At 40.1% G+C, this 16,212-nt stretch overlaps 1 protein-coding gene across 1 annotated transcript in view; it reads left to right on the top strand.

The window, feature by feature from the left end:
- Positions 1-1,806: 1,806 nt before the first annotated feature.
- Positions 1,807-16,212, top strand: part of DCTD (dCMP deaminase) — a 264,163-nt gene continuing 249,757 nt past the window's right edge. Inside the window, exons 1-3 of the mRNA XM_081333125.1 lie at positions 1,807-1,945; positions 9,877-9,988; positions 13,469-13,604. Coding sequence (XP_081189251.1) covers positions 1,905-1,945; positions 9,877-9,988; positions 13,469-13,604 — 289 coding nt within the window. The 5' untranslated portion in view covers positions 1,807-1,904. The remainder of the gene's footprint in view (positions 1,946-9,876; positions 9,989-13,468; positions 13,605-16,212) is intronic.

Below are 16,212 nucleotides of genomic sequence, written 5' to 3' on the forward strand. Positions count from 1 at the left end.
TAATATTCTGCCCTTTTAATATTTCCTTCTATGTGGGGGGTGACTTCCCACACTTTCTTGTGATCTACATAATCAAAAGCATTTGTGTTATCAATAAATCAAAAGAAATATATTTCAGAATTCTGGTGCCTTTTCCATTATCCACTGGATGTTAGCAATGTCATTTCAGGGTGCTGCTATTCAGTCTTTTGTCATCATTCTATATGGTAGATAATACAGAGCAAGCATTTTTTTCTTGATTAAATCAAGAGGGCCCCATTACAGCAACTGGGGATGCATAATCTATTTTATCTTGCATTCTCTTTTTGAAACAGCTAGGTCCAACTTCTGAATGTTGCCACAGATGTGGACATTTCCAGTATAGCCAAGACTTCTTTCTTCTAGTCATAATCAGCATTATAACCCTAACCCTAATAAGCAGGCATATACATAGAATGAAGGCTACTGCTAAGCTTGTAAGCCGCCCTGAGTCTTCGGAGAAGGGCGGGATATAAATGGAATTAAAATAAATAAAAATAAATAAATTTACTAGGGGTACTATATTTAGGTTGCAAAATCCAGATCACTATGTGGGTGCAAAAGGTTTTATAGTATTTTCTACTATCAAGTCATCATCCAGATTTTTGAAGCCCAGCCACAGTACTCATAGCATTTGCTGGCATTTCTCTTTTGACATTTGCCCTCTCAGTTAGAGTTCCCTGTAAAGGTAAATTAATGCAAAGCTGATCTGTTCAAATCAGAAATAATATCACAGTAATACAGGAGCCCCATTCTTCTTACAACTCATTGATTTGTGCAGAAACACCAGGAAGAAGATAACTTCAAGTGTAATACTGACACACTGTAGGTACTGTAGCACATTTCAGCACCAAAGATGTAACAAAAGTCAGAGGATGGAGTAAAAAAAAAAGATCACCAACTTTAAAACTGAAGTGTTTCTCTGATGCAAGCAGAAATGGTGGATAGTACTGTAAATCAATAATGAAGAAAAAGTCTTTCTCATTTCCTAAATATTTATAGAGTCATAGTATCTACTCTGTAAAAATTCATACCACTAGATGATACCCCCAAAATTTTATCTTTGCAACTCAAATATGGTAGCCCTACTATAAGTAAGACTTCACTGTCAGTTTCTAAACAACAGGGTCAAACATTTTCCCCCTTGCCTAAGCAACAAAAGTTTTAGCCCAATTCTGTCACCATGTGATAAAGTGATCCTTTTTCTAATGTTTGCAATTGTATGGTTTAGGCTTACAGATCAAATCAGCTGCATACTTGTATAAGGAATGGTCAGGAAGGGAACAGGGTACAATCAAGTGCAATATGCTTGCAAATAACTTATATGGTCCACAAGAGCACAAAACCCGAAAATAAACGATCAAGCTGCTTCACTATTCAATGTAGCCTAAAAAAGGGAAGTCAGATGACTATTCCTACAAGTTCCAAACACTATAGTATTAACTAAAACCACGAGGAATTATGTGGTATAGTCTCTCGCTGAAGCTAAATTAAGAATATTCATTGGAGCACATGACATAAAGGCTACTGAAATGATATATGGCTCCATTGTAGTCCTCCATTAAATTAAATTAAAGCGGGTAAAAAAAATCTTAGCCGTCGGCGCCGTACAAGTTCCCTTGCGCGACAACTTCCCTGCCGAGATGGTTCGACAGGATCGGCGGAGTAATGCATTCTGGAAAATGTAGTCCGCGAGGACGCTTAGGCCTCCAGTATGTTTGTAGTTTGAGGCAGAATCCAAAGGAGGCGGGGCTTTCCAGTTGGACTTTGCCTTCCTTTCCCGCCAAATCTGACTTCAGTTTTGGCGCCAAGCTGCAAGGCGGATTTCTCTGTTGGGAGACGGACGTCGGTGGGACCGTGATTTGTTCCGACCTGGATAAAACGCGATGAACGCTGACGGCCAGCTGCGGACCATCTTCCCCAATGGGTAGGGGCACGGGTTGCCGATGGGTTGCGCACTCGCACCACGCTAGTCTCTCTGTTCCCACTCAGTTGTGTATTCACCATGGCTGCTTAGATCTCTGCCTTTTTCCCGGCTCCCCTTTTACATACTTGTACTTGCTTGGGTAATTGAATCGGTCTCTCCAAAGCCTACTTAACATACACACATATCCGAATGAAATCATTTATTCCTTTCTGTGAAACGGGAAACTTTAAATTTCTCCGTTTCTCGTCTTACTATTTTAATGAATTAAATGGAAGCAGTCTCTTCACTATATTTTATGCAGGCCCCTTTTGATTTTAGATGCCCGCAATGCAGGAGACAGGAGAGAACCAGAAGTGTATATTCACAAACGCAATAAGGGAAAGGTACATGCGAATCGCGGTGTAACCTATTTTGTAGGCTCCCATTTTTTTTCTTCATTATTCGAGTTAATGAACAAACCCGGCTTGTTTATGAAGTAAACCTGGCTTCCCAAGTTTATGAAGTAAAACAAAAATCGGGAGAAAGAAATGGTAAGAGCAAAGAAAAAAAACAGTCCAGTAAGAAGTAAGCTTATTAATTGGTGAGCCTGGGAGAAAAAAGAATTGAATAGCATATGCTGGAGCTGTGGCTTGATGGCTGAAACAGTCCTTTTGTTTAACAGTAACATTTCTTTGCAAAACTCAGTTGAAATTCAAATACAAATTTTAAGTAATTGCTGAATGCATTTGATGGCCTACCATTGATTGTTGTGGACAGAGTGACCTTTATTTATATGGTTATAGAGTTCACAGATTATAAAGTAGTATGTAATGTCTTGATTATTACTGAAAATTGAATGACAGAAGGATTTACAATAATTTAGAATTAGAATTTAGAATGGGAGTATCTATTACTCCAACATAATATGACAAGCCAGAAAAATCAGCTCACAATTAGAGCCCACAAGGCGATGTTTCGACACCCAGAGGTTAATACAGAAAACTGTATTTAAGTAACTTGCATACATATATGGCTTCCTTTATGTCTGGAGGAAAATCACTTTTCCTGGTTGTGTCTGCTTGGGAATGCAGAGCACAGTTTTGTTGCTCTGCCTGGCAGGAAACCCTGACAAAAGCAATACTTTATGCAGCCTGCTGTTGTCAAATCTAAAAAAAATGTAGTTGTTTGCAACTTGGAGGAAAGGCATTTCCTTCAGCAGGTTAAATTGCTAGTGTTAAGTATTATGTTGCTGGAGTTCTTTGATTTCTGAAAATTTGTCTTGTTCAATAACTTTTTTCCAAAAGTCCCTCTATTCTAAAATTAGAGTATTAAAAATTTTTAAAGCATCCTTTACAGATGTAGAATCAGCTTCTTTTAGGTGCAGTACAGTAGTAAAGACTCATTTGAAATTTACATAGGGTATGAGATAAATGCATTTAACTAAGCAAAGTTCAGTAAAGTCTATCTTGAATGCTCTCTTTCTATACCTTTGTGGATCTGAAAGACAAGCTTTCAGGAAGAAAATGCCAGTTCTGATTTGCTCTGATCTAAACAAACAAAACAGTGAGAAGGTGGGATGACAGTCCTAAAATTGAGACAAGAGCTCTTCCATATTGGTGAACTCAGAATTTAACCTAACAACTTTAAATGTATTCATATAGTTTTATTTTCAGAATCACTGAGTTTGATTTAGTGGTTAAGGCACCAGCTAAGAAAGCGGGAAATTGTTAGTTTAAGTCCTGCCTTAGCCATTTGGGCCAGTCACTTTCTGTCCAGCTCACCTGATAATTTACAGGGTTGTAATTGTATGTTGAGATATGTTCTTGAATTATTTGTAAAAACAAGGTGGGCTAGAAATAGATAAATAATCTAAAGTAATTTAATCTGAAATTGTATTGCTGAATGTTTATTTTATGAAACATTCGTATCCTATGCTTCAAATTTAAAAAGGAAAGCAAATTGATTGATGCAGTAATTTAAAAAGGATAGATTTTAAGAATTCTGCAAATCAGGCTTGATCCTAAAAAGTGAAGATTTTAGATTTAGCAATTACTGAAATATGTTCCGATGGGGAAATAAGTCTTTTGAATCCAACCATTGTAAAACCTGAAAGACTGAACTCATATTACAGCAATGACTGATTTAATGTCAAGATCAGTTTATTTATTTATTTATTTATTTTATTGGATTTGTATACCGCCCTATTCCCGTAGGACTCAGTTTAAAGATATCAGTTTAAAACTGAGTGTTTAAATTGATCCGCTATCATAAAATAATGAAGAAACAGCCTCATCTTGACTAGCTTTTTATCTAAGTCCAATTTCTAGAGTGTATCTTATATCTTAGTTTATGATAAAGTAATGATTGTCCTTCAGATGAGTCTTCCTAAGGAAAAAATATTGAAAAGCAACATTATTCTTGATTTAGTGGAAGGCTTTCTCTTAAAATCAGAGAAGAAATTGCTTCATGAGAAGAATATGTGCCCACTACACAGTGGCGTAGCGTGGGTTGTCAGCACCCGGGGCAATTTGCGCCCCCTAACCCGATGAAGTCATGGCACTGCCGAAAAGACGCGCCCCGCAGCGGCGTAGACTTTCCAAGAAGAGTTGCGCGCATGCGGGATGCTTCCGGGTCCCTCTCGAGGGCGGCTGGGCGGGGCTCCGACCTGCAAGAGCCGCTGCATTCAAGCTCGCACGTGAGCCCCGCTAAATAAAGCCACGCATGCGCACGAAGCTAGGCCAGCCGGCCGGCGGGTCCGTCTTCGCTCGGCCAAGCCTGCCGGGGCGCCTGCGGGGCGCTTGCGGTTGGCCTGAGCCTGGGCGGAGAGTTGGGCGCTTCTATTTATTTTATTCAGTTTATGTGGCCGCCCATCTCACCTGCCGGACTCGTTTCGCTTTGCAAGAAAGAGCAGCTCGAGAGCGGAGCCAAGCCGACTCTGTGCAGCCCTTGGGGCTCCCTGAGCAGCTCAGTGCGAGCGCGCCCCCCCAGATGTTGCGCCCGGTGCGGCCCGCCCCCCCTGCACCCCCCACGCTACGCCACTGCCACTACAGTTGTATGACTTTTTGTTACACTGGGATAGGATTCATACTACATATTTAACTCTAAAAGCAGATTAACAAAAGATGCCTACATAATGTACACACTACAGCAGAAGTTAATGTAATGGTCCTATTTACACAATATACTAAAAGTAAACTTGGTTTTACAGGTACTGGACCACAGACTGTCAATTCCATTTTAGCTTAGTCTGTCATGTTATATGAACACAGCTATACAGCTTTTGTTTTCCGGACCAAATTTGGAGATTTTTTTTGTAGGAGGCATTTGCACAGTGCATATTGAAGATCCTCTGTATCAGACTACTCTGTATGAAGTGAAACTTCCTTTCGGTTTTCAAAGTAATTTTTATAAAGTAACTGACAATGCTAGGCAGAAACTATTTAGGAAATGTTTGGTATGCTTTCTAGTACAATTTTAAGTATGCAGAGATCTAGGAAAAACTAAAAATCCTAGAGCAGATACAGTATATAAAGAACCGATTAATGTACTCAGCCATTTAATCAGAAGGCACTGCTCATGTTCACTCATGTGCTAGTTATTTCCTGTTTGGAGTACTGCAAAGTATCTACATCAGATTTCTCTAGAAGACCACTCAGAATGCATTTGTGTGTGTAGTTTTGGCTACCCCAGTTCATCTGTGCTGTATTTGCCTGCTGTGTGAACTCCAATGATTCCCAGTTTCTTTCCAGGTGGAATTTGAGATGTAGTTATCTCCTTCAAAGCCTTGAATGACATGAGGCCTTGTTATTTGAGGGATCAATTCTTCCTGAAAACATCTACTTATCCCATTAAATTGGATGGGGTAGGTTTGCTCCAGATTGCTCTACAGCAGACGTGTCAAACTCAAGGACTGTGGGCTGATCTGGCTGGTGATGTGCTTAGATCTGGCCTGCAAGCAAATTAAGAGAAGGAGGTAATTGAATATGTAGCAGCGCCAGAGAGGCCTGGGGGAGAGTCAGCTGGAGCTGTGGTGTTGCTGGGGCGCTGCTGAGCTGATCAGGGTGGCCAGCATCCGCACACAGTCTTCGGGGGGGGGGGAAGTCAGCTGGAGCTGCGGGGCTGCCGGTGTTTAGTGGGGTCCCCAGAATGGACGCAGCTGCAGTTGATAAGTGCTACATGAAAAGGCCAGCCGGGCAGTGAGTGAACGCATGGGGGAGAAAAGGATATAAAAGGAGGGGTTTTGGCGGGAAGAAGGAGGAGACAAAACGATAGGGAGGAGAGGAGAGGCTTCTTTGGGGAAAGCCTGAGGGAGAAAAGGGGACAGCAACTGGCCCTTTGAGGGCAATCATAATGCTAATGTGGCCCTCAAAGAAATTAAGTTTGATGCCCCTACTCTACAGTATTGACTGTTGTCATCTAGCAAGACCTTTTCTGTAGCATATCTACCCTAAGGAGCAACTTCCCCCTGACATGGAAGGCTCCTACCTTCTTTGTCTTCCCCAACCCTTAATTAAGAAGTGGCTTTTCCCTTAGGAGTTGAGCCAGCATGGGAAGTGACACCACTTGTTTTTCCAATACAGAATTTTCTAGTAAATAAGCTTGTTTGGGGACCAAAGTTTATGTTTGGGGAAAGCAGAGCTCACCATGCAGTAGGAAAAATCCATCATTATGTTTATATGCATCTTTCAATTTAATTGTAAGTATTGCCTATCATGTTCTTAAAAACCTTCAGTGACTTTGGTGCTCTCAAATCAGATTCAACTTCTGGTTAGTGTGAGGACAAATGCTCATCATCTAAATCTATTTTTAGTATAGTCTTTAGGCAAAGACAAAATATCAGGATAATAATTTTAATTTTTTTTAAAAAATCAGATTTTTTTTGTTTAAATAGGTTTTTTTTATTTTTCTCAAATTTATTTTAATGAAATGCTTTTGGAGTAAAAATCTAAATATAGTTTTCTATTTAAGATACATTAATAATTTAGTTTATTCAGTATGAAATGGAGCTCAGTTATATAGCATGAGGCAGTATATTCTGCAATATTTACATTTTTTGTAAACTCATTCAATGAATCCAAGCTCTGCAAGCTGAGATAACATGCACTGTATTGATTTGTTGTTGTTAGCTGTGAAGTCGTGTCCGATCCATCGCGACCCCGTGGACAACGTTCCTCCAGGACTTCCTGTCCTCTACCACCTTCTGGAGTCCATTTAAGCTCACGCCTACTGCTTCAGTGACTCCATCCAACCACCTCATTCTCTGTCGTCCCCTTCTATTGCCCTCAATCTTTCCCAGCATTAGGCTCTTCTCCAGTGAGTCCTTCCTTCTCATTAGGTGGCCAAAGTATTTGAGTTTCAACTTCAGGATCTGGCCTTCTAAAGAGCAGTCAGGGTTGATCAGGACTGACCGGTTTGATTGCCTTGCAGTCCAAGGGACTCGCAGGAGTCTTCTCCAGCACCATAGTTCAAAGGCCTCAATTCTTTGGTGCTCAGCCTTTCTTATGGTCCAACTTTCACTGCCATACATTGCAACGGGGAAGACCATAAGTTTGACTATACGCACTTTTGTTGGCAGGGTGATGTCTCTGCTTTTTAGTGTGCTGTCTAGATTTGCCATGGCTTTTCTCCCCAGGAGCAAGCGCTTTTAATTTCTTGGCTGCAGTCCCCATTTGCCGTGATCTTGGAACCCAGGAAAATAAAATCTGTCACTACCTCCATTTCTTCCCCATCTATTTGCCAGGAATTGAGAGGGCTGGATGCCATGATCTTAGTTTTCTTAATGTTAAGTTTCAAGCCAACTTTTGCACTCTCCTTCTTTACCAGCAACAAGAGGCTCTTTATTTCTTCTTCACTTTCTGCCATTAGAGTGGTATCATCTGCATATCTTAGGTTGTAGATATTTCTCCCAGCAATCTTAATTCCAACTTTTGATTCATCTAGCCCTGCCTTTCTCATGATGTGCTCTGCACATAGGTTAAATAGGCAGGGCGACAGTATAGAGCCTTGCCGGACTCCTTTCCCAATTTTGAATCAATCAGTGGTTCCATGTCCAGTTCTCACTGTTGCTTCTTGACCCGCACTGTATTGATACATTCACACAATTTCACAGTAACCATGAGATAAATCATAAAACAAAGTTCAGGAACTTTATCCCATTTTTTTGCAAATCTATGTATACTACAAACTGTATGATTGTTTGAAAAGAAATGCATCTGTACCAGGCTCTAAATATTTTAATTAAAAGAATTTGAATAGTTTTCCAACTATGTGTGATTAGCCTATTAACCTAAAATCGGTTCTGATATCGCTGTTTTACTAACCTGACAGCTTATTATTCTAAATAGGAAACCTTCATTTTGTTTGCAGATAATAATATTAAAGATTCTAACTACCAGCAAGAGTGAGTCCTTACATTTAAAGAGCATCTGTCATTTCAGATCCATCATGGCAGCGCCTGTTAGCGGGCATCCACTCACCTGCTGCCCGCCATGTCCCTCTCCTTGTTGCGTCACTGCCGCATCACCAGCAGTCCCATTAAAGTGAATAGGACTGTTGGTGAGTCAACAACGGGTCAGAGGAGGAGCCACTGAGGGACAGAGATGACATCGAGTTGATTTAAATCAAGCCTTTTTGCTAGTGATTTCAATTGTGATTTAAATCGACTTGATTTAAGTCAAATCCACCCTACAAAATATTACAAAAATATTGGGTAAAAAAGAATGTACCTCACGATCCTTGCAATTCAGCTCAGTAGGATTTTAAATGAGTTTCTGTTCTCTAAGATGAAAAATCTATGTAGATGTTTTCTAAAGATCAGTAAATGAAAGAGGTATTAATATTAACATGGGAGAAATGTTAATGGATATAAAACCTGCAAACTGGATTTTAGATACTAGAGTTTGAATGGTCTCAAATGAGCTTGGCTTTCAGGAGAGTTTGCATTAAATGATAGGGGTTTTTTTAGAGTTGGAAGAATATGGCTGCTCACACTGTAGAGTGCAGGCAGAATTTGAATGAGTATAAATATGTACCTAGGTTTTTATGTCTAGAGCATGAATAGCAAAATATTTCACAAGTCATAACCCACTTTCAATTCTCAGGAAACCTCTATTTATTTATCTAGAGAATTAGAAAATAGCGCACATGGATTATTCTCTTTGAAAGAATATAATGCTTTGGAAAAATGAGTTTATTTAAATGCTGCTTTTGGGGGTCATTGTTCTACCTGCTTATTCATGTTTGCTAAAATGCAAAGTAAAAAAGGCCTATTATTAGACTCTACCACAAAAGCAGTCAAAATAGAACACTTGACTTCTGACATTGGATTATATGTTATCAACATGGCACGAGAGGTATAATTGAAAATCATTATTAACAGGCATTGACCCTGCAAGAATATTCAGCAAAAAGATATTTCATTTTCAGTGGTTATTTTTAGCTGTAACAAATGAAACTGCATCAGATTCTTGCTGTAAGAATAGCTGGTGGAGGGTATCTTTATTCAGACAACTTAATGTCACTAATGTTGGGGCAAGTAAGGTAACCTTTTCCATATTTTTCCAAAGAAGATAATATTGAGGGATAGATAATAGTTAATACTGCATGACTTAAACACTATAAATTGCAGTTTTAAATGAGATAATTCAGTCTCCTTTTGGCCTTTTGGTCTGAAAAGTAATGTTCGTAAGCCACTAGGCAAATATAAAACAGCAATATTTCTAACTATTAAAGTTTTGATTTGAATCTGTAACCTTCAAGGTCAGATTCTGCTCTTTTAGTTGTACTTAATTAAACTCTGGTGCCACTCTTCTTTATGGCAATAATTGACTTATTTCTACAGATTCAAACACTGAAGTCAAAGTGTATCTTGTACAGGTTTTCATTTTCTTTTAAAAAAATCTTAGTTCATGTAAACCACAACCATTTATTGTCACTTTGTGTAATTTCTATAGGTATGCTTGTGAGATGACCTGTAAAAAACGAGATGATTACTTGGAGTGGCCTGAATATTTCATGGCTGTAGCATTCTTGTCAGCACAAAGAAGCAAGGATCCAAATTCTCAGGTAGGAAGATGCTAAGCTTGTAAGCCGCCCTGAGTCTTCGGAGAAGGGCGGGATATAAATGGAATTTAAAAAAAAAATTGGGCAGGCTAAGATAAAGCAACGAAGCTGAAGTCTTAGGCAAACTATCCTTGGAATAATCACATTGAGTTGAATTCATTTGGGTTTATTTCTGAATAGGCATACTATACAACGTTAGTCTTTGGCCATCCAAAACAGGGCTTTTCAACCTTTTCACCCATTGTACCACTTTTAAGATATGGCAACATCCGAGTACCACCAGTCGCCTAGCAAGGTGTCAAAAACTGGATGACCAAAAAAGAAAAGAAGTGATGAAGTACAGGTAGTCGACTTACAACAGTTCACTTAGTGACTGTTTGAATTTACAATGGCACTGAAAAAAGTGCCCCCCCAAGCCACAGCCAAGCAAGACACCTGCCTGCCTGGCAGCGCTCTTCCTCCTGTCCGAGGTTTTCATTGTTGTGAGCATTTCTGTTGAGGATTGGCAGCGGGGGTGGGGTGGGGAGTGTTTGGTTTTTATTTCCCCCGTCTCCTGGGTGGTTGCAGCAGGTTTTGGTCACTTCACATGACCCTGGGAGACTGTGACCGTCATAAATATGAATCAGTTACCAAGCATCTGAATGTAAATCAAAAGACCCTGGAGATGCTGCAACATTCCATCTGATTGGTGCTTCTTCTGGGCTCAAAAGTGCCAGGATCAGCGCCGAGCTCTAGCTGGAGCCTGGTGCTGATCCTGGCGCTTCCACTGAGCCCTGACAGCCCCGAGGAAGCGCTGATCCTGGCGCTTTCGCTGAGCCCTGACAGCCCTGCAGTTCCAGCCATCTCTTGCTCAGGCTTGTGCGGTGCTGCCACCAGTTCAGCTCATTCCCCTCCCCCACTACCACTTTTCTAGGAAGGTCGTGTACCACCTGCCAGGTGTCAGTGTACCACAGGTGGTACCTGTGCCACTGGTTGAAAAGCCCTGATCCAAAAGCAATTGGTTTAATACAGGGGTGTCAAACTCACAATGTCACGTGACTTGTCATGACGTATCGTGATTATTTTTCCATTGCTGGCAATGGGGTGGATGCGGTTTCAACATGACGCATCCGGCCCATGGGCCGGCAGTTTGACAACCCTGGTTTAATAGGTATCCTAACTCACAACAAAGGAAGGTACTTTTCATAATTTATAGAGGAGGTGTTAACATGAACAATCTTTTTTGCGAGAGAATTTGTTCTTATTTCCTTCCCCTTTAACAGTGATATAGTTTGAATGAGTTAAGTGAAATTTGCCCTGGTCCTATAACAGGTAGCCCAATAGTTGCCCTTTTATGTGTTTCCCTTGAAACATGATGCAAAATTGGAATTAAGATGGTTGAATACTGGAGAGTTTCCTATTAATGCTGAAGTGGAAAACTAATAAACAATTGTAACAAATAATCACCTCAGAAAATCTAGAACCTATGCATAAATATGAAATACCCTTCTATTTGTATAGTTGTCTCAACCATTGCTGAACCTGGCCTCTCAAAAAAATCCCAGTTACCTAAAGGAATGCTATATACCATAGATATTGCAGTTTTAGACCAGTTAAGACTGAACTGCATTTGGTTTTAGCATTTATATCTTGCAAACATACTATTAATTAAATATTTCTGAAATGTCTTAATTTTGGAGATAAAAATTAACATAGGTCTTATGCCTTTTTCTTAATCACTGTTTGCCTCACTTTCTTATTTATTAATTTGATTTTATTTATATCCTGCTTTTTCATTTGGGAGCAAAGACAGTATAATAACCTCTAAAAGGGAATATTTTCTGAGAGCATTTGTGTACAAAAACATTAATTTGAGTGAAGATACTCAAAGAAATTCTCAAGGTTTCTAGCATGGTGACCTCAAGAATGATCACTGAATTTTGTGATTGCATGCATGAATTAAAATAATTTCATTTGGGCTAATTTTAAACAACTATTCAATTTTAATGATTAAATTTAAACCTGTACAGTACACCAAAAGACTTCTCCGCTTGAGAGAACTGCAGTTGTCTGTTGGATCTTGAGGAGGCAAGCTGCAGTCAGTTTGCCCCAAATGGGAGGCAGTCAAAGTAAGCAGCAAAGCCCAGAAAACAGAACAAATGCAAACATGAAACCTATGTCTAAATTGCTTATAAGCTTTGGAGACTTCCAGAGAAGCAGTGAACATTGAACAACCACAGTGGAACAAGGACTTAGGAACACCAAAAGGGCTTCATACAGAGGCTTCCCACAAAGTGGTCTGGCGGGTTTTAGAGTTCTAGGAGCTGAGTAGAAGTCAGCTTTGCCCAATCCTTTCTGTGGGTTGTTTAAAATCCTATTAATAATGTATGAAGATTTTGAATCTAAAAATGGAAAGATATTGTGGATTAGAGAAAAATATGAGACTTTGATGACTAGACACAAGAGGCAGTCAGAAAGCACTAAACATTATAATGGGATGAAAGATTAAGATTCTGGTAGTTCTTAATCCATTTTATATGAGCAGTTCTAAATGATGAGGTTTTAAAGATTTGTTTACAGATAAGATATGATATGGGAAGATTTTTTTTGTTGTGATTTTAGAAAAATTGATAAGTTACTGTGATGAAAGTAAAGGAAAGACATATGAAACATTTATTTGATTAAATTTAAAATGCGTGTTGGGTTTTGGTAACTGAATAGATTTTTACTGGTTAGGACTGAATGGTGAAGCTATAATTTGTTTATAGATAAGAGATAAGATGAGAAGAAGAGATCTTTTATGTTAGTGATAAGTTCCTGAAATTTAGTTGTCTTGATAAAAGGGGAAGCTATTTATTTGTCTTTTTTACACACACACACACCGTATATATGTATACTGTAATTTTGCGGTTGTGCTTGCAATTGTAACTTCTTAGCAGGCTTGAAAAGCCATCATATGCAATGCATTGTATACATGGATGAAAATCAAATAGGCTGTCTCTGTCTAGGAAGGTCTGCAGTTAAAATACCAACTTTTAAGGCACATTGAGATAACCTGAACCTCTAATGCTAGAGGTGCATGAATTCAGGTAGGTATGCTCCAGGTTCCATTGAGTAAACAGTGTCATTTTAGGGAAACTAGGAAGTGAACCTACTGTGTTATAGCTCTTCCTCTCTCATCCCAAGATTCATGTGACTCCCAATCTTTTGAAAATTGTTAAAGATCTGATTGTTCTCTGGGCCTTGAGATAGGTGATTGTGGAGCCTCATATAGTTACAGTTGGTTTGTAGTTGGTGTTCTGTTCTTCAGTTTGGCTGTCAGCACCCATAAATTAATATAATATCATTTGGATAATGTTGAGTAAGACAGCATAGAATTGGGCAGTCTCAAAATTCAATACATTTGATACATCAATTAATATTTCTGCATCTTACCTTTCTGATCATAGTCAACAGGTATATGGATCACAGTAGTGAAACAGTTAACTAGATGTTCTGTTTTAGGTTGGTGCTTGCATTGTGAATTCAGAAAACAAGATTGTTGGAATTGGATACAATGGGATGCCTAATGGATGCAGTGATGATCTTCTCCCTTGGACAAGAACAGCAGATAATAAACTCAACACAAAATATCCCTATGGTAAGAAATATAATGATTAAATTAGGTCTTTATTTTTCCTGACGGAAACAGAAGGCAATATATTGCCTGAGGTGCCTCTCTCCTTTCAGGCAGGATCAAAGAATTTTATTTTATAGCTCCTACATGGCAGCAGTGAGCAACCTCCCAAACATTTTCTTTCTCTTTTTAAGCAGACTGCTACAAAAACTCTAAATTAAACTTTTTCCTTTCTAAATTTCTGTGGATTTTTTCTTCCTTTTCTATTCCTATAAGACTTTCCCTGGACACAGCAAAAGCCTCAGGTAGTTGCGACTGCCATTCTTAAGGCTGGGGTTTTTTTTTGACAATCACTACCAGAATAAGTACTCACCCAGGTGGTTTTCACTCATTCTTGCCCAAAGGACCATTTTTTATACCTATTCAGGAAGTGGAATTATGGGGCTATCCCCAAGCACCCAAAGGATTAGGGCATAATTAATGCTTTTTTTTGATTGACTTCAAACTGGACTAATGTAGTTGAAAAGTTTTCTCAATGAACTTTCCCCTTTCAAGTTCAGTGCTTCCTCATCTCTCTGGGTCTTTGAAAAGTGATCTTCCCTCCAATCAACCTGGCATTATGGCTGAGCATAGGGCAGTCACCATGCACAGACTTTTTTAGCTCAAGATCTAATATATAATCCTTGTCAGGCACAGACCTTTTGGCAAGTTGTTAGATTTTGACGGTAACCAGGTATAGTTACTTCTGCGGAAAGATAAACAGACATCTTGCATTCAGCCATGTCTGGCTTTTCATATATTCACATAGATACCCAGACAGATTCTTTGTGCTAGATAGCGGATAAGAGAAGCAAGGATTGGGAATTACTTTCTCATAGGAGAATGCACTTGTAGAAGAAGAAGGGGTTGTTGAACAGGCATTAGAAGTGGACTCCCAGAAAACAACTGCGAATAGAAATAACCATTATAAGGAGAACTGTAATGGAGGAGACCTGATGGCTGGCCCAAGCTAGACACTCGTGACAATTGAAGATTTGCTGTTTTAGTATACAGAAATGCTGGCTGATACACCTAAACTAACTGAAGTTGTCCTGAAGTAGGATGTTCTATCAGTCAATCTGAAAGAGAAAGATGAGAGGCTAATATTTTATCCTGCCTTCATCTCTACAATAGAATTTAAATAGATAACAAAGTACAGGTAGTCCTTGAGTTACAAGTGTAGTGGAGCCTGCCCATTCCACTCGTAACTCAAAAACTCGTAGAGTGAATCTAGTTCGAGGTATGAGATCACTCCTTTGCTTGTTAAAATGCATGCAGCTCGTTAAGTGAACATGAGGTATCTCAGGGTGGGAAAGACCATGGAGGGCCTAGTGCTGGAACAGGCCCCCAAGGGCTCCCTGACCCACTAAGATACCGCATGCTTCCCCCTCCCTTCCTGCTGCGCCGGACTCACCTGGAAAAGATCCGTTTCCTCTCTGCTGCAGCTCTGGGCTCCAGAGGTGTTTTTCAGGCTGCTGCTGCCTGGATTTGAGGTTGGGGAACGCTTCCGTGCACCACCCATGGCCCAATCCGGGCTTTGGAGGCTTTTTCCAGGCCCGATCGGGCCACGGGGGGGGGCTGCAGAAGTGTTCCCTGGCCTCAAATCTGGGCGGCAGCAGCTTGGAAAACACCTCTGGAGCCCGAATCGGGGGGAATGGAAGCCTTCCCCGGCCTCAAATCTGGGCGACAACAGCCTGGAAATGGCCTGTGGAGCCGCGATCCAGCCTCCGGAGGCACGTGGAAGCGTCCTCCAGCTTTGTTTCCATTCTCTGTTGCAGAGAACAAAGGCCGAAAGTACCATGAGATCACGCGAGATCAGTAGCATGAGATCTTGCCCGATTGATCTTGAGTGATCTTGCGTTACTTTAGGCCTCCATTCTCTGCAAACACACTGAAGGCCTGGAGCAGCCAAGGAAGCGAAGGATCTCGATCTTCGCAGGGTGAGTACTGAAGGCCTGGTGCCTAGGGAGACCTGGGGCAGGGAAGGAGGGAATAACCAGGGTGAATGTTGCAGAGCCACTGCGGTCACTCGTAAGGACAAACGACTGCTGTGGTGCTGCAATATTCATAACTTCGGGACTTGCTTGTAAGCACTAGGGGGCGCTCATCACATAACTTTGAACGAGCATTAAGTGAACGGGGATTACCTGTAATTAGATGCACTGATGATGTTACGTAGTTGAATAATGAAATGACTTCAAGAAAATGACAAAGCTCAGAGCACTAAGGATCCTACAGTTTAACCTAGTGCTACAAATATTCTCTCCTAAAGTCGTTAGAAATAGCCATGTTCTTGTCTGTGTGTGTGTGTGTGTGTGTGTATGTGTATGTATATGTATATGTATATATATGATTGAAATTGAACAGTAATAACAACATTCTCATGGGCACTTTAAAAAGTAAAGTAGTGGTGTTAGCAAGAATTGAGCATTGGAATGCACCTGGTTAATTTTTAATTCTGCTTGTAGAATTAGAATGGGGGAAAACAAAATTAATGCCAGCAGTTCTGATATGCTTTCATAATCAATGGGGGGAAAGAATCCAAAAGAGCTGCTTTGGGTCTGTGTCCTAATGAAATCCTAGGTTTCCACAG

This window comes from Vipera berus (genome assembly GCF_964194415.1).
Source record: "Vipera berus genome assembly, chromosome: 7".
NCBI classification, from domain to species: domain Eukaryota; kingdom Metazoa; phylum Chordata; class Lepidosauria; order Squamata; family Viperidae; genus Vipera; species Vipera berus.